Source organism: Phoenix dactylifera, chromosome 14, assembly GCF_051530095.1.
Source record: "Phoenix dactylifera cultivar Ajwa chromosome 14, Ajwa_hap1_PhDact_Kaust_v1.1, whole genome shotgun sequence".
NCBI lineage: Eukaryota > Viridiplantae > Streptophyta > Magnoliopsida > Arecales > Arecaceae > Phoenix > Phoenix dactylifera.
Genome location: NC_143203.1, coordinates 22,330,091 through 22,357,941, shown reverse-complemented (window position 1 = coordinate 22,357,941; position 27,851 = coordinate 22,330,091). Strand labels below are relative to the sequence as shown.

Here is a 27,851-nt window from a genome sequence, read left to right as displayed (position 1 = left end):
TTGCTGGAAATAACTACTCGATGGTAGCTATTGATAAAAAAACCACCCAACTTTTCCTCTATAAATGTTGGAGGAGGCTATTAACTAGGATTTCTCTCAATTCACAACATCAACTCTAGAATGGTTTAGTTTTCTGCATTGGATTGGCTTCTATATCATCTTTTTTTTGTATCTTAATTTTATGCTTTTTTTTTTAAAGCATGTAGGTTTTAGTCTTTAACTAATTGCAATATTTTATCTATATTGCATTTTTAGATTTTTTTACATCATTTTAGATATAATCTTATGATCCTTAACAAAATTTTTTACTAATTTTCAATCATTTTCGATCATTCAAAATAGGCCTTGAATGTGATGAAGATTTTATTAGAAGATGACAGTGGATAATGAATCAATCCAATGAAGGCCTTAAGAATCAGATTAAGGTCTATGTCATGACTGTAATAGCTGATCACATGGTGAATTTGAGTCCTCTTTAGTAGCACAATCCAAAAAAGCCAATCAACAAAATTTAAATGGTAATTATCAATCAGTAACTAGTAACAAGCAGCCATTAATGAACGACTGTCAAATAGTAACCAGTGGCAAATAGCAGACCAGCAATCAGATAGAAGTAAAATGCATCAACAATAAGTCATCATTATCGATCGCCAAAAAAAATCATCATCATCATTATGAACTAGGCTTTTTATTTATCATACATCAATCATGTATTTTTTCTTATCAATTATTAAGCTTAAAAGGCTGGATTCAAAATTATCCTGGCCTATCATGGGCATGAATCCACATTACCCCTAAACACCAAGCCAAAAACAAGTAACATATCATGTGACGAATCCGTCCGGGCGCATTCTTTTTGTAATAACTTAGAAATCATAGATCATCATTATAGGTTTCAACTTCATGACAAATTATGAGCATGAAGCCTATTGTAGGCATGAGGCCAAACTACCCTAGAGTATATAACATGCCAACAACTTATATATATATATATATATATATATATATATATATATAATTGCATGATGAATGCATCCAATAACATTTTGTTTGCAATAACTCCAATCCTTATGACAATCGCCACAGGATTCGAACACATGACCTTGGAACATTGCAGGAGAGGTCCCCATGCATGAGCTAAGCTCACATCGGTGCTTCAATCACCCATATGTGGCCCCTCTCGCATAATACAGTGCAATCAGATGATTTGCATATGTCATTGTTGCATGGCTGGCCTCGTACGTACATTGGAGGATCCAATTGTGTCACCTCTCATTTCAGTCATTTCTCTACCATTGATTTTAAGCTACTAGTTAAGCTTGGAAGTTTCTCAAGATCATGATTGAATCATCATTACATGGTACTTGGAAAACAGTGTAGTTGAGTTTCTACTGTCTCCTTCATTCACAAGGCGACTCTACAGATGCTGATCACCTAAACCAACCAAGATAAACAAAAACCACTCTTCTAGTGAGAACCCTTTGGAAAGGTTGAACAACCAAACTCTTTGGGACCAAAATCATTCAAGGTTTTGGTCAGATCCATATGACCAAAACCTCGGGTTCTAATTAAATCCAGGTATTTCAGCTGGACCACAAGGGACCATCTCTTTTCAAACTATGGGCCTATTTCACAAACTAATTGAGCAGTATCAGCGTATCACAATCACCTTGCATTCATCTGCCATGAATGGATTATTATTTGTAAGTCAAAATCAATTCAAGAAGCGAAGCTGTCCACGTTCCTGAATTTTGTCCATGGATTCTTGCCTCAAACCCTGGGAACTTGAGAAGGAAGTGGGAAATATGTCTGTGTCCATGCAATGAGAGGATAAACTGCATCAAGTTCAAATAGAACTTTTTGAAGATAGAAAGTTATTCGTTATGTTTCTTTTAGGCAACCTCCTTTCTCTCCAACCATCATCTCATTGGTGCCTTGGTGGATAGCTTTATTTGCTTCATGGCTGCTGTAATACAATGAGAAATATGTAGAAGGCTAGTACTGGTATACATGCAAAAATGATAAGTGTGGTCTTTAGTTTTCTTGAGAAACAAGTTCAACTACCATTAGTTTTCTCCTAAAATGCGGAAATGATGAAAATTGCTTTTCGGAGAGGAACTAAAAATTTTGAGAACATTGGCTCTTAAGATTGTTAAATTTGCCACTAGGTTTCATCCTTTAGTTTGTAATTGTTGCAAGCAAAGTAAAATCGAAGAAGAAGGTAATAAATTGCTAAAAAGACATAAGTCAACAAAACTTAGCTGACAAAGACACCATTTCATACCATCGAGGTGGTAGCATGGTGGGAATGAAGCGTTGATTTCACCGGAGTGGCCCAGGTTCGAAACGTACGAGCATCGATTAAATGTGGAGACCGGATACCCCCTGCCTGATTTATCCAGTGGAATCGCTATCGATCTGTCGGATGCTTAGGTAGTGCTGATGTGACGTACTCATACGTGGGTTTTCCGAAAGGTATGAGTAAAAAAGTTTCCACCCGCATCAAACATTCTCCAGCGGAAAGGAGGCCCAGTGAGGGTTGCTATGCAAGTGAGGTTCTCTTTACCCCCTTCTTTCTCTTTTTTTTTTAGCAAAAAAAAAAAAAGAAAAGAAAGAAAGACACCATTCCATTTCTTTTCTTTAAAAAAAGAAAACAACAAAACCATTTAATTTTTGGCTAGAAGGTGACAACCTTAGTTTATTTCAAAAAATAGTGCTTAATTAGCATTTCCTCAGACAATGCAACATAACTATTAATTTTTACGGCTATCACGAGTCTAAGTGATAAGATCCATTACAGATTTTGACTTGACTTCACAAAATTAAACAATTTTATATGTAGCACACCTATAGATCTTCATATTTGCAACCGAAACAAATACCATTTGTTTTAATATGTAATATCCTGATAGAAGCTCTGTTGGACTTCGTGAGCTAATTCCTCCACACTAAGTTGGCAGTCAAATCCAATCTGCAGATTCAATAAGTGAAAAACATAAATAAGTTCGACTAGATTTAAGTTCTCCATAAAATACACCATCAATAGCATTTAAAATCTAAAAATGTAGTTTTCTCCACTTTAAAAATTAATTGTCTTGGGGCCCCTTTGCTTGTAACCTTGCAGGTGGTGCAGAAAGAAAAAAAAAAGTTTGTTTTTAAGAAAAAAGAATCATTATCTCAAAAACATATTCCACATATTAGTATTTCATTTCGTGTATTAGTAATATTATAAAAATATAATATGGTGTGCCTAAAGTGGCTGGGGTATATTGACGGTTGTGACATGTATTTCCTTTAACTTGCCATACTATAGCAAAAATGAAATTTTCCGACTCTTAACTGCCGAACCAAGAAAAAAGTGTTGGCAATTTAGCCACCATGCCAAAATTTGCGGACGCTTTTTAATAGCGTTAGAAAAGATTCAGATTAGACGACGCTCATAAGATAATGCATATCGTCGGAATCCTACGACACTTAAAAGCGTTGTCGAAAGCCATTCCATTATTCTTTATCTAAGACGACGCTTTAGAAAGCGTTGTCGGAAGCATTAGTGCACTACTGCGACGCTTCAGAAAATGTCGTCGGAGGTCTAATTATTTTTGGCCTAATCTTTCTCTAAGATGACGCTTTTCAAAGTATTGTTGGAGGCCTAGCAAACGAGAATGGTGCTTTTTCGATTTCTACATATGTAAATTTGTTATAAACTGATTTAACAAACCGATTTACTGGAAAAAAAAAAAGCGAGTTAGACAAAGTGTGCTTTCTCTCTCCTAAGCTATCCTTTTCTTTTCTTTTCTTTTTTTTTTCTTCCTAAACATGGTGATATTTTATGATTTAGTGAAAGATATTATGTTCATTTGTATGTTTATTAAATGCGAAGACGCACTCATCAAACAACAGATTAAAAAGTATAATGGATCTCTTGTACCTTAATGACAAAGGAGTAGAGTACAGTGTCTTCCATGCTGCTTATGTTGAGATGGAGGATTTCGAAGGCCAATCTCTCTAACACAGCTATTATCTTGATGACTTGACCAGGAATGCGCTTGGAAAGGGTTCGCAAAAGAACATTTGAACCTGAGATTTTTGCCTCCACATCTGCAACTGGTGAGTTGCAGCATGCCCCAAGTTCCTTAACGACGTCCGAGTCATAAGGATTGCTCAAAGGTGGTGAGGGAGTGAATTGCAATAATGGCCTTGGGCTAGGAGTTGGACTAGGGCTTAAGCTCTTCCTTCTTTTCTTGGCCTCCAACGACTGTAGAACTTCTTGCAACTCCTTGATGAACTCTATGGCTCCTCCAATAATAGATGCTTGGTCTCCCTTATTATGATCAATAACAAAGAAAGATAACCGATATAAACCATAGTAATCTTGTCAGAAATAAGTCCTACTTTATTCTTTGCTAGGTGAAGAAGATGATGTCCCTTTGAAAGAGTTGAAGCCCGTTCTTGAGAAACACATTCGAATTTTCATAAACCTGATCTCACTATTGTTAAGTCGTCGATCATTAGCTCTAATGATTCTCCGTTAAAAAGAAAAACTACTAATGCAAAAACATAATTTATTCATGATTAACAGACCGCCACTTGGATATAGATATAGCTTAATTCTCTGAAAATTATTTGGAATTATTAGGAAAGTAATTCTGAGCATTTTTAACGAATATGCATTATTGCACTCTCTCTTGCAGCTTTCAATACACTCTCCAAGTCCTTTTCATGTTATTATAAATTGTGTGGTGTTTCAACAACTAAAATAGGAATTTGTAGGACAGCTAAGAAAAAAGCTTAATGGACCATAGTGCTACATTATGCGTTCATGAGAGCTCAGCTAAATGTACTTTTTCCGATCATGAAGTCATTTATCATCTATATATTTTCCCCCTTCTCCCCTCAATCAGATGCATGGAATGAAACCTAAGCTATGTATATTGCACCATAATATTTCAAATGCCAAGGTTACGACCTTTCGGATTCCTTTTTTTTCCCCTCTTCTTTTTAAGGGAAGGAAGGGCCGAAGCCACCAAATTTTATTGAAAGAAATAAAATAATACAACAAGATTCACTGTCCCGATACCATATCCCATATTGGTACCATTCTATTATAGTGTCGGTATATGGTACGGTAGAAGACGGCGAAAAGCACCAAGAGTATCGTTATGGTACGAAATTGCATACCAGACCAAGTATCTATTAGTACTGCAAGTTTTGAAAATACAAGATTATATATCTCCTATTAGGAGAAAGAACAAAATGGCTTAAGCTGTATGAATCCAAAAACCGCCTACATTATAACTTGCACGGATCAAAAAAAAAATGATACATACTCTTTTGATGTAAAAATTCGGCGTGAACGAGCGCAGCACCTTGAGATGTTCATTCATCTGCCTTCTCCTGTTCCTCTCCACTGCAATATGAGACATTTTTTTTCCTTTTTTGCTTCCCAAACTCACAAACAGGCCACTATTTGTCTGCTTGCCACCTTTCTCCTGCTAGCTTTGCCTTTGCTCACGTATAAATACACGCATGCATGCAGACCTTGGTGGTGTGAGGAATGTTAGAATGGCTGCTCTTTACGTGCTCTCATTTAATGGCTGCGCTGAGCCCCCGTGAGCTGCGCCTTCTCTCCCTCTCTCTCCCTCTCTCTCTCTCTCGCTGCGTGTGGCTGCAAACGGGACGTCTTCTTTGGCTCCCATCTCTGTGTCACATATTTTGGCCCGTTCTATTATACCAAGGGAGGAATGAAGCGTTCACAATTTATGGCAAGGCAAGCCTTTTGGCCCCTAACCTAAACCTCGTGCCTATCTGCATTGATTACGTATTCACCTTCTCACGGGTCTTCACCAGCCTCGGCATGCTTCCAGCTCGAGTCCTTGTTGAAGTCATGGGTAGATGAGCCAAAAATGACTGGCTCGGAAATAAGAAAGCAGACTTGATTCTGCTGGCAAGCAAGCATGCAGGTTTATGATGAGTTCATTAGCAGGCTTCTCTCTTCTTCTTTTTTCCCTTTTTTTTTTGGCTTAAAACGGGTATTTCATATATTACGTAAATGAATACATCCAGTAGAATCTGCGAAAACTAAGTTAGACAGTATCCTAGGCAATCCCTCCTCCCTTGCCCATAGAGTATCTCCTGAGTGGCACGTGACATACGCCACCATCCAGTCCGCAGCTCCGTTAGTCTTTCGATACACATGTTTAGTCTGAAAGGCCACCACATCACTCACCATATCCCAAATATCTCAAAGTAAGGGGTGTACCCTTTCCACACCGCTCAGGCCTTTTGGACCCAACTGATCACGGTGGCTGAGTCACCCTCCAATATGATTGAGGTAGCCCGAAACACTTACCTGGCATGGCATAATCTGATCCAAGCCACCTGCAGCTCTGCACCTGGCACAGAGATATCAAAGATCTGATGGCCGCCAGCAGCGACCACCCTGGAACTCGGGCCTCTGATGACGAAGTTTGCTCCTCCCTTCCCGTCGTCCTTTAAGATAGCGTCGTCAAAGCTGATATTGAGAAAACTCGGAGGTGGGGGCTCACAGATGAAATACACCCCTTTTAAGAACTTGCATTTACTATAAAGGATACAGAGTTCAAATTTTGATGATTATATACTATTAAACTATTACTTAATTTTTTTTAAAAAAAATAAAATTATGACCTAGGGATCCATCAGTTTCGAAAAATCAAACTATAATTGGCATGCGTTTATGTTTTGCTAGTAGGAATATACAAGAAGGTTAGTGATTGGGATGGAGAGACTTTAGAAAATTTCCGGGAGCAATTTTGAAAGGACAATTATAGTTATAGTATTTTTAGTACTATTTCTATTTTTTAGGTTTCATAAAAAATAAAAATCAAGCTTCTAATTCTATTTATTTAAAAATTATAAATCTGAAATTTGTTTGATAGCCATTTGAATTGCATTTGGTAGTGATTACAGCAATGGTAATGGTTGTAGCAATGGTCGTGGTCAAGGAAGCAGCAACCATTGCGATAGCGATCACGGTGGTAATGAGAGCAGCTAGCAGGGTGGTGATGATGACAATAACCGGCGATGATGGTAGGATTGACAATAGTGGTGGTAGTTGTAGGCAGCAATCATAGATGATTTTGAATTTTAAATACTTTAAAAATTAATTTTTTAACTTCCACAATTTCTAGAAGCTACAAAGTAGTTTTTTCTAAAAAATAAAAAATAGAAATAACGTTACCGTTCTTTTCTTCGTTTCCATATTTTTAAAAACCAAACAATATCTAAAATGATATATTTAACTAGAATAATACTTCAAGGATCCTTACATGCACATGGTCAACTTTCTTATCATGGGGCATATAAGTGCAACTCGTATGATTTGTTGCCAAAAATGGGAATCAAATCAACGATCATGGACCTAATGAACTTTATATATACGCACAAGCACCGTCAAAATTTTTTTTACTCAACTATAGCTAATCAGTCAATAGAAATTATACCTTAACGAATGTCCTAGGGAATCTGTTAACTTTTTCCTTAAAAAAATTCTAATATTTTAGTTGACTCCAAGAAATTATGATATGGGTAGGGAACCTTTTCTTTAAAAAATAAAAACAGTCTGCCCGACATGGATGAGCTACCGTTGTATCAAATAAAATAATATAAAATAAAATAAAAATAGAGAAAGAATTTAAAGTTAGCCCCCCCCCTATATATATATATATATATATATATATATATATATATATATATATATATATATATATATATATATATATATACATATATATATATATATCATATTAAAAAATATTATTGATTGTAGAGTGTAAAACTGATAAATTAAAGTCATCGCTTGGATTTTAAACTCTCCAAGACATCTCAAGTCAAAGTTCCTTTATATTGCGAGGCCCAAAACCCTTTTCTCTTGCCTACTTATCCCACCATTAACATCCACACTTAAGCCATCCAGCTTTCACACCTCCTCGTCTACAAGACGTTGGCCTACGCTCGAGCCAAGCGCATCACACTAAATATGGTTTTCTTGGCCTAAGTGCATAAGAGTATGGATTGAGCTGGGGACAAACTTTTTCTTAAGCTGATCTTACCTTGTGTGCTTCCCTATCATCCATCTTCTTCAGGCCATTTTTATGAATTTATAATCCTATCTTAAATGCATGTACCTTAGTTTTTTCTATTATCTTCCTGCATGTACATGCATGCATTTAAAGAGAAGATAGCATTGGTATATCAAGAAAAAGTGGTGCATTTTAAGAGAGAATATATAGCATTAGTATAACAAGTACAGGTGGGATTGCATTTACCAAATAATATGACTAATAGATTTTTTTTCTTGATAGAAAAGATCAGTAACAAATGGGCCATCCACTCCCTAGGATGATTGCCTTATCACTCAATTATTTTAAGTTTTTAAATATCTAATTGGATTGAGTTTGAATGGAATGACTATTTTTCTAGTCATGTATGTTTTTAAGTCTTTTTTTTTGTGGTGAAGCTCTGAGTAGAAAAATCAAATAAAATATAAGATTTTACTTTCCTCTGATACTAGCAATAAATAAATAAATAAATAAAGATGAAGTGTAGTATCTCTTCATTCAACTACAAACTCATTCATCATCTGCTTTTTTTCATGCTCTTTTTTCTTTTCATATATTAGTAAATGATTTTATTTTGGTTCATATTATAGTAAATCGAATTTTAGATGTTTTGCTCTTTGTTAGTCTGGTAGCCTTTTGAATCTTAATACTTCATCCAAAAATTTCGGGCTCATCCCTTATTTGAATACTTTTAACGGGCAAAAGTGCGGGTAGGGCTAGAAATGTTGGCTTTGGGTCGGGCCCTGGGCCCGCCCGAGACTACCGAGTCATGCTTAGACTTAAAAATAAGGCCCGAATAAATGGGCCGTGATCGGCTGTTGCTAGGCCCGGCCTGAACTCTGCCAGAAATCCGAGCCCGAGCCCAACTTGTAGCCAGAATAGTAAAACAATTATTATTTAAAATTTTAAAAATATTATGTTTATAATATTAATTTATATAATTATGATAAATAATATTTAGCATATTATAAAAGATTAAGAATACTAGTATTATGTAGTTAATTAGAAATAATAGAAATATAATTAATTATTTAAATATAATAATAATAATAAAATAAATTATTTTGTTTAGGGTGCAGAATAATAATTTTTAATGTTAACTTTTCAAACAAATGAAACTGCAGAACATTATTTGTTGTAAAAATTATTTTTTAAAAAGTCACTTTCTGAGTTATTTTTTGTTTCCATCAGTTATGCAACTAGCCAATCTTGATAGAAATAGAAAGAGACATATGGATGTGAAATTTTTTTAAAAAAATGGTTTGGTTTGTAAAAATAATTTTTTTATTAAAATATTTTTTTTTAGAAAACTGGTATCTAAATATGTGATATCTAAAAAAGTAATGTTTGCATATTTAATTGATCAAAATAACATATTTTAAAATAGTTTATGCTGAGTTGAACATTTATTTTTTTATAAAATATATATTATGCTTTTAATAAAAAATATATTATCTTATTCCATCTAAAAATTTAAAAATATTTTTAAAAAATTATCTCAATTTTGAACCAATAAAAATTAAATTTATAATTTCTTTTCTACCATGAAAAGTTATTTTTTTATTTTTTTTCAAAAATTTTTTGGCCACACTTTCACGCCTCCTCTTTCGGCAAACCAAGCGAGCCCTAAACGTCCGTATGGCACGTGACCCACTCTAGTTATAGAAAAACAGTAATATCTTCGCCGCTGTTCCATTTCTTGGCTTTCTCTCTCTTTTCTTTGCCAAAGTATTGAGAAAGAAAGAGGAAGAGAAAGGGGGCGGCGATGGCGGCGAACGCGGCGGACGTGGATGTGGTGGACTTCGAGCCGGATGACGACGATCTCATGGACGAGGACGGCGGTGCCGATATCGACACCGCCCCCGCCGCCGCTCCCCAGCCTAAGCTCCGGTCCACCATCACCGGCGGTGATCCCTCCGCCGGCGCCAAGAAGACCAAGGGCCGCGGATTCCGGGAGGAAGCTGCTGCCGTGGAGCGCAACAGCCGCTTCGCCGGCAGGGACTTTGAGTCGCTCGACTCCGACGGCGGCCCCGGCCCCCAACGATGTCAGTCCTCTTCCCTTGATCTTTTTTCCTCTCTGATTTCTAGGGTTTTCTAGGTGGAATCGTTCTAGGGTTTCTAAATCATGTTGCTATGTTGACACGGCCGACATCTTTCACTCTGGATTTGGGCGCCTTTAGATTAGTATGGTTAGGTTTTCTGGTTCGGCCTTTTCTTATAGATCTTTTAGCGATAGGGAGTCTGCATTCCCTTGGCTTTTGTTCCCAGTTTTAAAGGGGTAGGCTTGGACTGATCCTGAGAAGTGAAAGTAGCATACAACTTTATAGGAGATTTAAGCCGATACTTTTTCTGTGAGGTTTCCGTGCGACTTACTTAGCAGTTGAAATATCAAAGATTGCTTGTTTTGATGCTTTGTAGCAACAAATGAGAGTAAGAATAACATTGTGCCCTCAAGAATTGATATTAACTCATTTCAGTTGATAATATTGGTTTCTAATCATTGCGTTGAAAAATTGTGGTATGTTATGCTCTGATGTTTGTGAACAATGCCTAAAACTAAAGAAGTGTTATGAATGACAAAATTTGCCAGGACCATCTTTTTGTTGATGTTAGTTGTCCATGGCTGTTGTGCATTAGGTTTCTTTATGGAATTAAACAATTTGGAAGGAACATGATGCGAACCCACAAGGATTAGATCCTTAGAACCCACGAACAAGATGGTATTCTAACCCCAAGAAAGTTAAAACCAGATTTGGAATGATCCACTAGAACCCTTGAATATGATGAAACAAGGACCCAAAGTGCTGAAACGCCACAAGGTTGATCAATCCTTGATAAGTTTAGGCAATTCAATGAAGAATATAAGAGAAAACTTCTCTCAAATCTGAAATTCAGAACAAACTCATTGTTTTCCATTCTTGACATGACCTCAAATATAAATACTAGTCTTGGAACACCCCTCCAAGCATGGAAAACACAAAGCATTAATTAACTACCTTGGAACACCCCTCCAAGCATGGAAAATATAAAGCATTAATTAACTACCTTGGAATATCCCTCCAAGCATGGAAAACACCAAGCATTAATTAACTATCTTGGAACATCCCTCCAAGCAAGGGAAAGACAAAGCAACTAATGAGAAGTTTCAAATGATGAAAAGTCTTCATAAATCCGTGCAGCCCATTAAATGAAGATAAAAACACCATGTTGAGCTCAAATTAATGAAGTTTAGGTTCAAATGAATCAGACCATGTATGATATTCAGCAAGACTTCTTCATTTATGGTAGATTTGGCCTAAGTGTCATCAACAGCTCCCATCTTCTATTTGAATGACATTGATGACTTCTTGTGAATTGCTCAAGCCCAACTTTATAGCTGTAGATCCACTCGAAGCTTGCCTAGCCCATATATTTAGAACAAGTCCAATTAGAGCTTCTCTAAGTCTTTTAGCCTGGGACCTTGTAATAGGCCTACTTGGAATATGCAAAGGATCACTTGATATACTTGACTCAGCTTGTTCCTCTTGATGAGTCGCATCATTCCCCCTTTCCTCAAAAGGATTCGTCCTCGAATCATCACCTACATCAAAGGGAGAAAGATCAGCAACATTGAATGTAGCACTAATGTTATACTCATCTGGAAGATCTATCTTGTAAGCATTGTCATTGATCTTCTCAAGAACTTGAAATGGACCATCCCCTCTAGGATGCAGTTTGCACTTCCTTTGTACTGGAAACCTCTTCTTTCTTATATGCACCCACACCCAATCACCTGGCTCAAAAACAACCTGCTTTTGTCCTTTGTTAGCCTTAGATGCATATTGATCATTTTTCTTCTCAATGTGCTGTTTAACACATTCATGAAGTTGCATCACCATTTCAGCTTTCTTCTTCCCATCAAGGCTAACTCTTGCATCAATAGGCAAAGGTAGCAAATCCAAAGGAGTTAGTGGATTAAAACCATAAACTATCTCAAAAGGTGAATATGCAATAGATGAATGCACAGTTCTATTATATGCAAACTCAATGAAAGGCAAGCAATCTTCCCAACTCTTCAAATTCTTTTGAATAACAGTTCGAAGCAATTGAGTTAAAGTTCGATTAACGACCTCAGTTTGACCGTCAGTCTGTGGATGATAAGCTATAGAAAATAACAACTTAGTACCAAGCTTTCCCCACAAGACCTTCCAAAAGTAACTAAGAAACTTTACATTCCTATCAGAAACAATACTTTTAGGGACACTGTGAAGTCTCACAATTTTCTTGAAGAACAATTCAGCAATATGGGTGGCATCATCAGTTTTATGGCAAGGAATAAAATGAGCCATTTTAGAAAACCTATCAACTACCATAAATATTGAATCCTTACCTTTCTTTGATCTAGGCAGCCCCAGAATAAAGTCCATTGAGATGTCTACCCATGGTTCACTAGGTACAGGCAAAGGTGTATAAAGCCCATGTGGTAAGACCCTGGATTTAGCCTTCTTACAAGTGATACATCTATCACAGATTCGTTCTACATCACGTCGCATTCTAGGCCAAAAGATATGTTCAAACAAGACTGCTAAGGTCTTTTTGACATCAAAGTGCCCCATTAACCCTCCCCCATGTGATTTTTTGACAAGCTCACGCATAGAGCATTGAGGTACACACAACTTATTTTCCTTGAACAAATATCCGTCAACTCTATAAAATTTACCAAATGCTCCCTTTTCGCAAGCAACAAACACATCAGCAAAGTCATGATCATTGGCATACAATTCCTTGACATACTCAAAACCAAACAACTTTGCATTTAGAGAAGTAAGAAGAACATACCTTCGGGATAAGGCGTCTGCAACTATATTCTCCTTACCTTGCTTGTATTTGATGATGTACGGGAAGTTTTCAATAAATTCCAGCCATCGAGCATGCCTTTTGTTCAACTTTCCTTGAACATTCCAAGTGGGCCTTTACAAGGTCCCAGGCTAAAAGACTTAGAGAAGCTCTGATTGGGCTTGTTCTAAACATATGGGCTAGGCAAGCTTCGAGTGGATCTACAGCTATAAAGTTGGGCTTGAGCAATTCACAAGAAGATTCACAAGAAGTCATCAATGTCATTCAAGTAGAAGATGGGATTTGTTGACGACACTTAGGCCAAATCTACCATAAATACTGAATATCATACATGGGCTGATTCATTTGAACCTGGACTTCATTAATTTGAGCTCAACATGGTGTTTTTATCTTCATTTAATGGGCTGTACGAATTTATGAAGACTTTTCATCATTTGAAACTTCTCATTAGTTGCTTTGTCTTTTCCATGCTTGGAGGGATGTTCCAAGATAGTTAATTAATGCTTTGTGTTTTCCATGCTTGAAGGAATATTCCAAGGTAGTTAATTAATGCTTTGTGTTTCCCATGCTTGGAGGGGTGTTCCAAGGTAGTTAATTAATGCTTTGTGTTTCCCATGCTTGGAGGGGTGTTCTAAGAGTAGTATTTATATTTTAGGTCATGTAAAGAATGGAAAACAATGAGTTTGTTCTGAATTTCAAATTTGAGAGAAGCTCTTATGTTCTTCATTGAACTGCCTAAACTTATCAAGGATTGATCAACTTTATGGCGTTTCAGCACTTTGGGTCCTTGTTTCATCATATTCAAGGGTTCTAGTGGATCATCCCAAATTTGGTTTTAGCTTTCTTGGGGTTAGAATAACATCTTGTTCGTGGGTTCTAAGGATCTAATCCTTGTGGGTTCGCATCATTTGGTATCAGAGCTTCGGCCCTAAAATCAGGTTACTATCCTTTATTTTCATCTGTTCATCATACTCTTTCATCTATTTTCTTCTTAAACATCAAGTGAGTTAATTCATCTTGTTTCTATCTTGATCCATCAGCTCCAATTTCTGTTTTCTCATTTGAATTCCTGAGCATATAGCCAAAAAAAAAAAGAAGTATTCATATCCAGATTCCAAAAAAAAAGTATATATATCTAGATTCAAAAAAAAGTATATATATCTAGATTCAAAAAAAAAAGAAAAAGAAAAAAAAGAAAGGAATTTGCCATTGTAATCGCAGGCACAAGTGATATTGAATTTGATTGTTCCTTTGGGGATCAATTGCTTTCTGATTAAAGTGGTTGATTTTGTTCCTTAAAGTTAAGTGTTGAATTGAATTTTGCAAGGTTGAGTAAATCTTTGTTTGAGTTGATCAGTTTTTTAAAGAGCTACAAGAGAAAGCTAAGAGTGGAGAGATATCTTTTGAGGGTAACTACGTGAGGGAGTGTGTAAGGTTTATTTTCGCTAACATTTTCTTGCAGCTTTAACAATGTCTCATGGGGATGAAGCTACATCTAACTAGGAAGATACACAAAATATGGCATTGATGATAAATGTCATGCAACAACAGTTTGAACGTTTACATGTGGTTTTCGGTGAATTCAGGGACAGGATGGATAGACAAGACATGGTGATTGCAAATTTACAAGGAGGGCAGCCTAATAAAAATTCTAATCCTAGAAGACCTGCAAGGCGAGAACTTGTACCTGTGGATGAATTTGATGATGAATATGAAGCAGGAAGTGGGAATGAGGAGGATTATGAGTCTGATTGTGAAATGGGTAGAAATCGGCCTAGAGGAGCTAGGCATGGAAGGGGTTATAGAAGAAATGGCCCTAAGGGCAGAGATGAGGTAGACAGGAACCTTGGAGCATCAAAATGAAGATAAAAACACCATGTTGAGCTCAAATTAAGGAAGTCCAGGTTCAAATGAATCAGCCCATGTATGATATTCAGCAAGACTTCTTCATTTATGGTAGATTTGGCCTAAGTGTCTTCAACAGCTCTCATCTTCTACTTGAATGACATTGATGACTTCTTGTGAATCTTCTTGTGAATTGCTCAAGCCCAACTTTATAGCTGTAGATTCACTCGAAACTTGCCTAGCTCATATGTTTAGAACAAGCCCAATCAGAGCTTCTCTAAGTCTTTTAGCCCGGGACTTTGTAATAGGCCCACTTGGAATGTGCAAATGATCACTTGATATACTTGACTTAGCTTGTTCCTCTTGATGAGTCCCATCAGAACACTTCGCACTAAATTATATAAAAAAAACTGATGGATTCTGTAGAAATCTCTTGAAGTTGAAGTTTTGTTGGATGAATATGGTTGTGTTTTACTTTGCTAGTGTAATTCTCTTTTTGGATGAAAGAAGAGGAAATGCTCTATCATCTTAAGATTCTTGTGGAATCGAATCAGCCATACCTTTAGTATATCTGCAGTAACCTAAGTTTTTTAAGAATTTAGAGAGTTGATCCTTACAAGAAGAAGGAGATGTTTGGAATTTTACTTTGTTAATAGTAAATCAAGAAACTAAGAGCCCATTTTGTGTTGCTTTTGCTTTTGTTTTTTGTTTACCAAAAACCTAAGAAGAAAAATGAAATAGACTGAACAACATGTCTATTGAAATCCTTTTGTTTTTTTTTGAAACTGTTTGTAAAATACTTAGAGCTTTTGCAAGCAAAGATTCATTGCCTTCAAAAAAGAGTCGAAATAGAACCAAGAATATCATGAGTTTTTGCAAATGCTATCTTTCAATATCAATCTCCATGCAACATTTCTTTAATTGGTATGGAAACAAAAACAACAATGATGCCAAACAGGCCCAAATTTTTTTAAAGACAAAATGATCTGCAGTTATGGTAAGTAACATGTACTTAGTACAAACAATCAATATCTTGCATGAGTGATCATGCACGATGTTGGCTGGAACTTGCTAAAACTCGATAATTTTTGTTTTCTTGATGATTTCTCATAGTTAGCATTCCTAATATCCCGTTGACATTTTTCTTTTCTATTCCTTGTTGTAGTATAATCAGTAGCCAATTAGCACATGCTTTTGTTGTTGGTTCCCCATCTATATTATGAAAAATCAAAGAGTTTTTTTCTTATTAATGAAAGTGGCTTATTAGAAAAGCATGAAAATTAGATAATTGAATGAGTGAAGCTTTCATTCCATAAAGTAATTATTGTACATTGAAGCTCTCTTGAGGTGCATAAAAATTTGTGTATAGACCAAATGAGAGTTTAATTTTTTTAGAAAGAATGATTCATGTGTCCATGTCTATGCAACATACATCAATAGTGGTGCTGAAACTCATGCACGACATTGACTTGAACTTGCTAAAACTTGAGAATTTTTGTTTTCCTGATGATTTCTCGTAGTTAGCATTCCAAATGTCCCGTTGACATGTCTTTTCTATTCCTTGTTGTAGTATAATCAGTTGCCGATTAGCACATGCTTTTATTGTTGGTTCTCCATCTATATTAGGAAAAATGAAGAGGCCTTCCCAACGCCGGCATTGGGGCAATAATGCCACAGGCAACCCGGTTCGAAACCGGCCGGTTCGCACTGAGTCATCATCGAACTGGCCAGGAAAGGACTGGTTCCAACCGGTCCAATAGGGGTTCCAATCGGTAGGGGCTGGAACCGAATGGAAATACCAAATCGACCCGATTTTGCACCGGGTTAGCTCGGTACTGCCGGAACCGGGCGGTTCGGCCGGTTCGGTCTGGTTCGGCAGACCCTGGTTTACTCAGCTTAATTGAGTGGTAGTAATTTTATTAAGTGGGAAGATTTTTATGATGGAAGAAGTGATTTCACGACAGACAATTTTTGAAGTCATAATTTGCTTTGAGAAGCTATTGAAGGAGAGTGTTAAAGCTGATTTCTTCTCTTCGTATTATACATTTTAGTACTGTATAAGTCTTAGGCCTAAAAGTGCTGTAAAGCCCCTCTCTTTCCACTTTTTCACTCCTCCTTTACTTTATGTCATTGATATAGCTAATGTGAACTGTGTTTGATCCTGCTTTCAGCTGAATTTTTGGCCATGCGGGCCCATCCCAGTAAAGGACCAGTTCGCACTGAGTCGTCATCGAACTGGCCAGTAAAGGACCGGTTCCAACCGGTCCAATAGGGGTTCCAATCGGTAGGGGCTGGAACCGAATGGAAATACCAAATCGACCCGATTTTGCACCGGATCAGCTCGGTACTGCCTGAACCGGGCTGTTCGGCCGGTTCGGCCTAGTTCGGTAGACCCTGGTTTACTTAGCTTAACTGGGTGGTAGTAATTTTATTAAGTGGGAAGATTTTCATGATAGAAGAAGTGTTTTCACGACAGACAATTTTTGGAGTCATAATTTGCTTTGAGAAGCTATTGAAGGAGAGTGTTAAAGCTGATTGCTTCTCTTCGTATTATACATTTTAGTATTGTATAAGTCTTAGGCCTAAAAGTGCTGTAAAGCCCCCCTCTTTCCACTTTTTCACCTCTCCTTTACTTTATGTCATTGATATAACTAATGTGAACTGTGTTTGATCCTGCTTTCAGCTGGATTTTTGGCCATGCGGGCCCATCCCAGTTCTCAAAAATTATAGACAATGCAAGCACACAAGTTCTTGATGAAATTCTGTTGTGCTGACTGTACTTATGTGTCGGTAAAGTTGGTCCTCTTCCTTTCCAAAGCAAGTAAACATTCATGCCTGGTGCCTCAAAGAAGAGGTATTACATGGCTTCATAACATTGTGATGGCAGCAGCTTTTTTTTGGGGGGGAGAAGGTTGATGTGTTGCCAGCAACTGGTTGTGTTAATACTAGTATACGATTTTTTTATATTTGTTAACAGTTTACATAAGAAGAAAAAATGATACATGATTAAACGCCATTTTTTTTGAAAAGATGCATTGTACGGAAAATGAATCATTGACATATTAGAGTTCCATGTTGCATGGTAAAAACAATGCTAGGGAAATATGAGTGATTGACATTTTAGAGGAAAGATCAAACATAGTGAAAACATCTTGTTGTGAGGTTTTGATCGCATGAAGTGTTGAAATAATATGAGGCAATTTTATTTACTATGCGTTTGATATAGAATGTTGTTGCAAGATATCACTGCCAAGTTTTGTTCCCTCATTTTGTTGTGGTCTAATCTGTTGATCACGTTTCTTCATTTGAGGAACTCTCTGATTCTCCCTTGGGGTGGCAAGTTTAGAACAAGCCTTACTATATTGATCAAATTATTTTTTTATAGAATAAAGTAGTGCAAATGCAAATGAAGAACATTTTTTATTGGCATGTTGTCATATTTTTTTTTTTTTGAAGTGCTTCAATCTGATAAAATTTGTAATGTATTTCTATGCTGTGTTTAGAAACAAATGTGGAAGTTGTAGTTTCATTTCTTGTTTTATGGTAAAACCATATGGTAGTTTTGTTTCTTGGAAACTAAATTGTACTATTCTTGGGCTGTCCATTTTCATTTTCTGTATGATTAGTTATTCTATGTTGTAGACATTGCATCATGAGTTTTATCCTTGTACTCCTTTCATGCAGATGCATATCCGGAATAGGAAAAAGCAAAGCTTAAGAGAAATTAATCTACATCTTTCTGCCTATTTCCTGCCTTTTTCTAGATTTCTATAATTTTCCATAGCAATCCTATCATTCTTATTCTTTTAAGGTTTATTCTTGTAATTTACATGATATTATGAATAATTTCTTTTGTGCTGTGCTTCTCTGAGTTTCATGACATGATATTTCTATTCAAGCTCATATTTTTTGTCTATTTTCCACATGCTTATGCATCTTTCTGAATTTCAGTATGATATATTATGATTAACTCATTAAAAGATTTTATTAGCTTTCTGCAAGAAAGCTTATCTTGCTCTTGATATATTAAGGATACATATATGCCGACTGAGTCATCAAAAGTGCTGATTTTTTTTACTTTTGTTACTGGGCTTTCATATGTTTGTCATTTTTGTTTTGTAATTTGTACAGCTATTGAGGGATGGATTGTACTGGTCACTGGAGTTCATGAAGAGGCTCAAGAAGACGATCTCCATAATGCTTTTCGTGAATTTGGGCAGATCAAGAATTTGCATCTAAACCTAGACCGTCGTACTGGATTTGTCAAGGTAAATTAGCTACTTCCATTCTAATAGCTTAAAAGGATTTTAAAAGGATCGTAATGGTCTCACCTGCCAAGACGGTGACATCTCCTTCCAATCCTAAAACTTGAGGACTCTTCTCACTTGAGCAATCGGTTCTTGTATTGTTTCTTATAATGTTTTATTCTCCTGTAAGGGCAATCTTGCATATTGAAATTTGTACCAATATCCATAACCTTTGAGTCTTGCTCCAGCTATTTGAGGTCATTTCATGAATGCTCATTCACTAATTACTCCTACTTAGGGCTAGTTTTTTTTTTTTTTTTAATGGAAGCTTTCTCATGTGCGTTCCCACAATGTCCATCCGTATTACCTTAATGACTCTGCTTCCTATGACCAGGTCCTTTGCATATGTTCTAATACCTCTTACTAGCGTTCTCTATTTTTTTGCTTTACATGCTCACACTGTCTTGGTTGCTTAGCCTTCACTTTTTTCTTCCATTGGTATAATTTCTACAGTCTCTCTAGTACATCTGTTTTCTCACTATGTCCTTCCTAGTTTTTCTTATCATCCACCTTAAAATCCTCATAGGTCATGGACAACAATATTAATTACAAAGGAACTTAATTAAAAATACTATTATTTTTAATTTCATTGAAATTAACACCATGACTCTAAAATGATGAGACATTAGTCATGAATTCCCTATACAATATTAAATTTTCAATTGGTTTGGAGGCAAGTCTATTGATTTACTATTAAATTATTAGTTACCTGAAAACACATTTCACAATTTTTAGGGGAAAAATACTAAAAATTGCTCAAATAGCATTTTATTTTAATATTAGCTCCATCATCTTGACAAAAAAATGGAGCATATGATTGTACAACTGCATCTTTTCATTCTGAACAAGAAGGTTATGTCATAAAAACTCAAACCATGCTTCCATTGCACCTATTTTTATAACATGATTACCACTAACCATGACTATTTAATATCTCTCATATATTCTGCTTGATTCTTCATTGACATTGATGAATCATTGATCCATTTGTCCTTGGCGATGATGTTGAACCCTAATCCATAGAATCATGTCTGTGCCTATTGCAGCAGGACACAACTTGTTGGTTCAGTTTGCTTTTTCTTAGGCTTTAGACTTGTGCCTCTTAATCTGGTCTGGTTGTCAAATCTCTTTTTTGCCTTGTAAGCCTAGGTTAAGTATCCTAATGATCATGTTTGATGTGGTCTGGTTTCACTTACCCACTCAGGTTGTGTCTCATGAACCATTCCTTCCCTGTTTAAATCTTTCATAAGGATAAGGATGGAAGTATTAATCAAGACACATTTGTTATAAAACAGAAGCTTTTCTTTGGAATTTGGTGGGGGATACAAAGATCATTCCCAGTAATGAGGGGCAAGGGATGTTGCATATTCAAATGTTTTGTTTTTATGTCCCTGAACAACAATTTAAAGATACTACACGTCATATATTAAAATACAAGGTTTGCTAAAGTATCTCATCGTTAGGTTCAAATGAAAAATCAGTCGATTTGAACCTTTTGGCTTAAACCTAACTGTTTTTCAAATTTTTTTTTCTTGCCAAGTTCCTAACAACCATTACTTCGTATTTGAATTGAACCTACTTTGTGCAAACATATCTTAGCTTCCGAAGATATTCCTTTTTAGTGGAGAGCACTACCTTTCTGTGTTGCAGAAAAACAAATATAGGAAGTGCTTACAAGGATGACATTTAATGTTATTGTGGCACTGGGGTCAATTTATATCTGAAGATAAAGAGGGGATTGCACTTTAGCTAGTACCATCCATTGTTAATTGGCATCTGCAATGATTTGTGGTAGAGTATTTGAGAAGTTAACTTGGGATATTTTTAACTTATTAAGATGAAAAGAATGGAACTTTTGATTTATTGGGTCTGGTTTTGTCATGTAGATGGAATTTTATATATATTTGTGTACATGCACTTTGATATACATGTTAGAAAAAAACATTCTATAACAATTTGAATCTCTTTGGAAGGATAACATTTGGAAATATATAAGATCAAGGAGTTATGCAAATAATTGACCTCGATGGCAAGATGTCTCTTTCTTATATATAAGGGGAGTTTGAGGAATGAGGAAGATAAGGGCAGATAAGTTTTCGAAAACTGCCTACCTTTAATAATCATATAATTAATTTTCCCGTGCTAACAAATAAATTTTCCACCTGTGGGCAGATTTGACATACCTAAAGACTGCAATTCACTATTTTTAACATATATATATATATATATGTATGTATTGTGTGTATTCATTTGTTTATATATTGTTGAGCTTTCACTTCAAATGTGACTAGTGATTTCTTGATTCCTCTTAGAAAAATTTGGAATCACTTTATATGTTCAATATGCGTTCATTCATCTTGGGTAGATGTACAAATTCTAAAGTTATGGAGTAACAATGACCATCTTTTAGCTATTGCTGTGTTTGACTAAATTTGCTTGACAGTTCTTTAATCTTACTTTCGTTGAGCTAGATACCTGAAAGGATAACTCACTTTCTGTTAATTAGCTTCCGGAAAACTCTCCATAAGCACTTCATATAATTGTAACCATACAGACCCATGCACAAGATATTGTTGATAATGCAGAGTTCATCATAACTTGTGATAGTATAGTGAAGGGTTGTTCTACCGGTCAATACAAGAGATTCTACATTTGCATCTTTTATCCCTTACCAGTACTCTGCATAGACTTCTTCATTTTTGTGATTCCCCAGTATATACGCTTTTCAGAAAATAAAAATAAAAGTCAAGATCTTAATACTTCATGTATTATGTCTTATGATCTAACTACACTAATTGCAAAATTTGTATTGATAAGGCACAGGAAAAACCACCTGTATTTTTACAATTAATCTGAAAGCATGATATTGGAGGAGCATATACTCAATGCCCAACCTCTTCATTAAGTAATTTCAAATTATGCATTGAGTAATTTCTGTATTTTTTTCTTCTATAGTTACCACTTTTATTTACGTCTTCAAACTTTTTGTGAGATAGGGGTATGCGCTCATTGAATATGAGACATTCGAGGAAGCACAAGATGCAATTGCAGCGCTGAATGGAACTGAGCTTCTTACACAAACTATTTACGTTGACTGGGCATTTAGCAATGGCCCATTCAAGCGCAGAAATGCAAGGAGGAGGTAGAATTCTATATATTTATCCTTGTTATCAGCCTAGTGGTCTCTTTGGAGCTTTACTTTAGTTTCTGCATTAGTATTTAGAGACTGTTTTGCATTCATATGCTTGTACGGTTAATCTGATCAATGTTTGTTCTGAGACATCTATATGCTCTAAATGTTCTAAGCCTTATTGGGAGTACTCTTTGTTTAGGCTCCTGTTTTGTTGTTCACATGATCGAAGAATCATCTTTAGGCTCCTAAATGCTCCTAGCTTGTTGATCACACGTCAAGTGAAAAAGTACATTAGATGTGGTCACAATGTTTACCATGCCGGTACCGGCCCCAGACCGGTTGTCGGTACAGGCCCGCACGGCACCAACACACTAGAGGAGGCAGGGGAGAAGGCGAACAGGAGAGAGAAAATGAGAGAGAGAAGGGGGAGAGAGGAGGGTCGGCGGAGGCCGGCGACCCGGGCGGAGGAGGCGGAGAAGGGCCCGCGGCCGGGTCTCCTAGTTCATTTGAATCAGGGGTCCGACAATTTTTTTTTTCTATTTTTGCAACTTTTAAGTGAAGTCGGCAAGAACGAAACAAGGGATCCGATCACTTTTTTATTTTTGCAACTTTTAAGTGTAGTCGGTAAATCGCTTGATGATTTCATTTAAATATCGCGAAATTAAAAAACCGGCCGGACCCTATTTCGAACGAAATAGGGGACTCGGCCGTGGAGCTCGGAGAAGCCTCCTCCACGTCGCTCGCCGGCCTCTGTCGGCCCTCTGTGCAGCTCGCCGGCCTCCACCTCCCTCTCCTTCTTCCTCTCCCTCTCCCTCCCCCTCCATCCTTCGCTCGCTCTCTCTTTTCCTCTCTTTCCTTCTCCTTCTCCCCCTCTAGCGACAGATTTTGTTTCCATTGTCGGAACCGTCCCGATCCGCCGCCGGGGACGGCTTGGTATGGCCGGAACCGCCCGGTTCGGGACAGTTCCACCGACCTTGTGTGGTCATCAGTTTTTCGGGCCCTCATTGGATCAAATATACATCATATATGCATGGAATTCATCTGAGAGTATAGTTTGATTTCCTTGCTGACTATATTGACTTTTTAGTTGCCCAAATATTTGCTATTATTGATGATGCTGGTGGACCCTGGTTTTATAGTCATTGGGATCTCCATAGTCATTGGGATCTCCAGAAACTGGTCCTCATTCTGTTTAAAGCCATCACCGATAACACGATTTCTTTCTTTCATTCAATATATTCTCAATTCAAGTTATCTATTAATTTCCTGTTGCTGCATGCTAATATAATTCCAAATGTTTATCAGTAAAATACAGTACTGTTCTGTGTAGTGTGACATTTTCTCGCCAATCCTCTGCAGATCACCACGTGCTCACCGTTCAAGAAGCCCACCTAGGCGGAGATATTGAACTATATTAATCTATCAAACTCAAGTGAGACTATGGTGTTTTCATATCTGGGATTTGGAGATCAGTTGTTTTTTCGGTCTGTTTAATGCCAACACACCTTTTGATACATATTACTTGGATTGAGGATCATCCGTATGCTTCATCAACTGACAGTTATAGTTGTTGCCCTTTCTCTTTTGTGTCATCTTAAACAATGTATGGATTTTGGGAGCTGTTTTATTCTGATGATGTAGTTAATTGAAGGTCTTTGTTAACCAGTGCCCTGTCTGTACGATATCGAATGATCTTTTGCTATTCTGGAAATGCAGAGATGGACTCTTCAAAATTCTATGATATGTGATGTAATATAGGCCATTCAAATTTCAAGATGCTGGTTCGAAAGATGTGCTGTGATACTATGGCTTTCTGGTTCATCAGAATGCACATAGAATGAGACTCAAGGCTTCCAACTGTGCAAACTGTGGCTTTTTCAGTTTGCTGCTTGATGACAATGTAGTGCATGTTGGCAGGACTCTTAGAATAGATTCGTGTTTGTTAAAACAGTCAGGTCTGGTCCAGCCTACCCAGTACCCATAGCCTTTGTTCATTCTCAATGTTTGTAAATACCTTTTTCTTGGAGAAAGATATCGGTAATTGATGTGCATTAATCTATGGATTCCTAACTATACCTCTTTTAGCTGCTGATCATATTTGTACTAGTTCGTACATATGGTTTTGGTGTGATCAATCAGAAAGTTTTCTGTTTGAATAATTTTCATTATTGGCAATAAATAATGTCATTTTCAGCAAACATATCCGGTTTCCTTATCTTAATTATTACGTGATTGTCAACAGGTACGCATTGAGTATTATTGATGGTTCACATCACCAAACACAAGTATTTGTTTTGGGTTGCAGTTTACCAGTCACAATAGCCAATATACAAATAAGACATTACTGGTTATATTAGTCCTGATCCAGTAGCAAATTGTTCTCGAGTCATATCAGATTATAGATTATTATTCTTGGATCTGCACTTTTTGAACTGATCAGGTGAACATGTGCTCTCGTTGAACCATTCTACTGCAAGTACGGGGTGACATTTTGCTTCGGCGTTATTGAGCCAATCCATGATTTTATTGATTGGAAAGATGCTTAGAAGCTACAATCGTCAAGAAACTCTGTTTTCACATTCTACAATGACATCTTCAAGCTGAGGCAAAATTTCAGTCACTAGTTGTTGTCTAAGCCAAATATGTGGAACAATTTTTATCAGGCTGAATATTGCACTAATAGTTGGAAAGTTGGCTATTTTGGTTTAATGTAAGTAGTTAATTTATTCTTCCCTAGGAGATTTTCTTCTCCTCCCCACCCCCCACCCACCCCTTTTCCCTGTTTATTGGAGATGCTGATATAGTAGATTGGGGTGCGAAATTTCGTGTTTTGGACTGAATGGAACAGTATAAAAAACGACGGAATGTAGAAACATTGAAGAGCTATCGAGCGTAGAACGATGCCATTATTTCTTTCATTCTTTATTTATTTTTTCAGTGAACTAGGATAGGAGAAAGCCTGGTCGAAATCAAAGTTTGGAGGATTCTAAACTAAATTACAAGTGTTAAGGGAAAAACCGCTATGGCTAGGCGACCAGGAGCCGGCCGAGCGCATTTCTCCGACCAGGAGCCGACCGGGCGCATTCCTCCGACCAGGAGCCGGCCGAGCGCATTCCTCCGACCAGGAGCCGGCCGAGCGGACCCCTGGGCGGGGCCCGACCCAGCAACACTTGGCCAACCCAAGGATGCCCGAACCATATCCTAAGGCCACATCCTCCCACAGCTTAGTTGGGAGATTACGTGTTGACTTCAACAACCGATGTATACGAGTCGTGCAGACTTCCAGGTTACTCAACAATTAAAACGCATAGCATTCACAGGCCCTCAGCTTACTCAACAATTAAGGCGTATGGCTTTCATCGCCTACGGACGTCCAGCCTTTCACGGCAAACTCACGCGCCCATAAATGACGGCATGACTCCATGATTGACTTAGGCTCCGGCCTAACCTCCTGCGATGATGACATTGACTTACATGATCGAGCATTAAAAGACTGATCGTACGGCAAACTCTATCACATCACAGGTGGACTGGCTCCCTCCTATAAGAGAAGCACTTCTCCACTGAAGGAGGGGCCCCCGCTCTCTCTCTCTCTCTCTCGAACTCTGACTCTCCCTCGCTCATTCCATTTTTCTCCACATATTCCCCCTGTGCTGACTTAGGCATCGGAGGGCCGGTGCCGGAGAGCCCGGCCACCGGCTTCTTGCAGGTCTCCAGGAAGACGCCGCCCGCCGGCGAACTGCCACTCCCCACTCAGGCGGCGGAGCCTCCCCCTTCCGGCCGACGGTCGCCCCCGGGTCCAATTTCCAGCAACAGTTGGCGCTAGAGGAAGGGACCGAGTTGCGACCATGAAACTGAGAAGCAAGGGAGCTTCCAATGCCTCCCGACGTCCTCCACCTAGCCCCGGACATTCTGTCCAGAACTCGCCACCTCCGGCTGATCCGACTCCCCAAGTTCGGCCGGAGCAGTTTGACGCCCTGGTACAGCAGGTTCAGGCTTTGGCCGCTGTTGTCCAAGGCCTGCAGCCCAGGGGCATCCCGACGATGCCGCCCCCTCCAGCCCCAGTTCAACCGGCGCCCTCTGCGAGTGAACCACCCCTCCCCGGCCAAGATCACCATGTTCCCGTCTCCCCCTGGGGAGAACACCCGGTAAGGGGCCCTGGAGACTGGCCACTACCGTCGGAAGCCGAGTCGGTCCCAGGACGACTTGCGCCAGGGCGCACCGTCGCGGCGATCCCGCCGAGCGATGAGCTTGACAAGAAGGTCGAGAACCTGGAGCGTCAGATTGAGGCGCTCCGTGGCAGGAAGATGGGACGCGATGGTGACTTCGAGTTCAGCACGCGGTCCCCCTTCTCCCAGCAAATCGAGGACGAGCCGGTCCCGCCGAAGTTCAAGATGCCCCAGGTGGAGCCCTACAGTGGCAGGACCGACCCTCTTGACCACCTGGAAAGGTATCGGGCCTTGATGGCCCTGCAGGGAGCCACGGGGGCCCTGCTCTGTAAAGCCTTCCCAGCAACACTCCGAGGAGCAGCTCGGCTCTGGTTCACTGGGCTAAAGCCTAGCACCGTCTCCTCCTTCGAACAGCTCGGCAGGCAGTTCGCCAGCACTTTCGCCGCTAGCCGACCCCAACGGCAGACCTCCGACTCCCTCCTTGACATAAAGCAAAAGGAGGGAGAGTCTCTTAGGGACTACCTGGACCGTTTCACTGCTGCAACGTGGGAGGTCCGGGAGCTCGACCAGTCGATCGCCATGTCGGCATTAAAGACCGGGGCCCGGTCTTACAGATTTCTCTTCTCCATCGAGAAGAATTTCCCCGCTGATTTCACGGAGATGTTGATTCGGGCGCGAAAGTACGCGAAGGCTGAAGAAGCCGTCGCTTCTAGGCGGAGCGGGGCCGAGCAGACCTCTAAGAAAAGGCGTCGCGAGGACCGCGGTCGCCCCAGAAGCCCGTCCCCGCACCAAGCCGAGCGCCCCCCTCGCCTGAAGCACTTACCCCGGCTGCAAGGACCGCCTCGGCAGAGATCCCCTCCTCGCCCGAGGCCACCACAACGGCCCCGCACACCCAACGGGAGGTACAAAAATTACACTCCCCTTACCGCTCCCCGGATCGAGATCCTCATGGAGATCGAGGGCTGCGACTACTTCCGACCCCCGCCCCCGAGGCGGGATCCCGGGGCCTGGCGCAACCCCCGTAAGTATTGCCGCTTCCACCGGGACCACGGCCACGACACGGAGGAATGCTTCCAGCTCCGGGACGAGATCGAAGCACTCATTCGCCGAGGAGTGCTCGACCGGTTCGTGCAGAACCGGCCCGCAGGAAGGCTCGTGGAGAATCCCCCACAGCCCGAAGATCCAAATGCCAACAGGCCCATCGCCGGCACCATCAACACCATCCGAGGCGAGGCCTCGGCTGGAGGAGCTCCAGAAGGAACTGCCCCCAAGCGCTTACGCGCCTCGGAGGCCATCTCATTCTCAGATGAGGACCTGAAGGGAGTTGAAGCTCCCCATGACGATGCTGTGGTCGTCTCCATGGTTGTGAACAAATTTGATGTAAAACGTGTTTTGATTGATAATGGAAGTTCGACGAACGTTTTGTATTTCGATGCCTATTCCAGAATGGGAAGGACGGGAA

General features: G+C 38.9%; 2 protein-coding genes across 2 annotated transcripts; one reads left to right on the top strand and one right to left on the bottom strand.

Annotated features, from left to right (window-relative positions):
- Positions 1 to 2,702: 2,702 nt before the first annotated feature.
- Positions 2,703 to 5,423, bottom strand: LOC103709936 (transcription factor MUTE-like). The gene is made up of 3 exons (XM_008795471.6): positions 5,328 to 5,423; positions 3,929 to 4,321; positions 2,703 to 2,971 (listed from the first exon to the last, which is right to left on the bottom strand). Exons 1-3 carry the CDS (start codon positions 5,421 to 5,423, stop codon positions 2,891 to 2,893), a joined length of 570 nt encoding a protein of 189 aa, XP_008793693.2. The 3' UTR covers positions 2,703 to 2,890.
- Positions 5,424 to 9,790: 4,367 nt separating this feature from the next.
- Positions 9,791 to 23,961, top strand: LOC103709920 (RNA-binding protein Y14A-like). Its single transcript, XM_008795455.6, has 4 exons — positions 9,791 to 10,144; positions 18,912 to 19,048; positions 22,084 to 22,229; positions 23,580 to 23,961. The coding sequence occupies exons 1-4, from the start codon at positions 9,865 to 9,867 to the stop codon at positions 23,626 to 23,628; spliced, it is 612 nt and encodes a 203-aa protein (XP_008793677.1). The 5' UTR covers positions 9,791 to 9,864; the 3' UTR covers positions 23,629 to 23,961.
- Positions 23,962 to 27,851: the final 3,890 nt, after the last annotated feature.

Coding starts and splice junctions, on each gene's coding strand:
- LOC103709920 (XM_008795455.6), top strand. CDS start 9,865: ATGGCGGCGAACGCGGCGGACGTGGATGTGGTGGACTTCGAGCCGGAT. Junction 10,145..18,911: donor CGGCCCCGGCCCCCAACGAT/GTCAGTCCTCTT, acceptor TAATTTGTACAG/CTATTGAGGGATGGATTGTA. Junction 19,049..22,083: donor GTCGTACTGGATTTGTCAAG/GTAAATTAGCTA, acceptor TTTGTGAGATAG/GGGTATGCGCTCATTGAATA.
- LOC103709936 (XM_008795471.6), bottom strand. CDS start 5,423: ATGTCTCATATTGCAGTGGAGAGGAACAGGAGAAGGCAGATGAATGAA. Junction 4,322..5,327: donor CGAATTTTTACATCAAAAGA/GTATGTATCATT, acceptor GATCATAATAAG/GGAGACCAAGCATCTATTAT. Junction 2,972..3,928: donor TCTACTCCTTTGTCATTAAG/GTACAAGAGATC, acceptor TTGAATCTGCAG/ATTGGATTTGACTGCCAACT.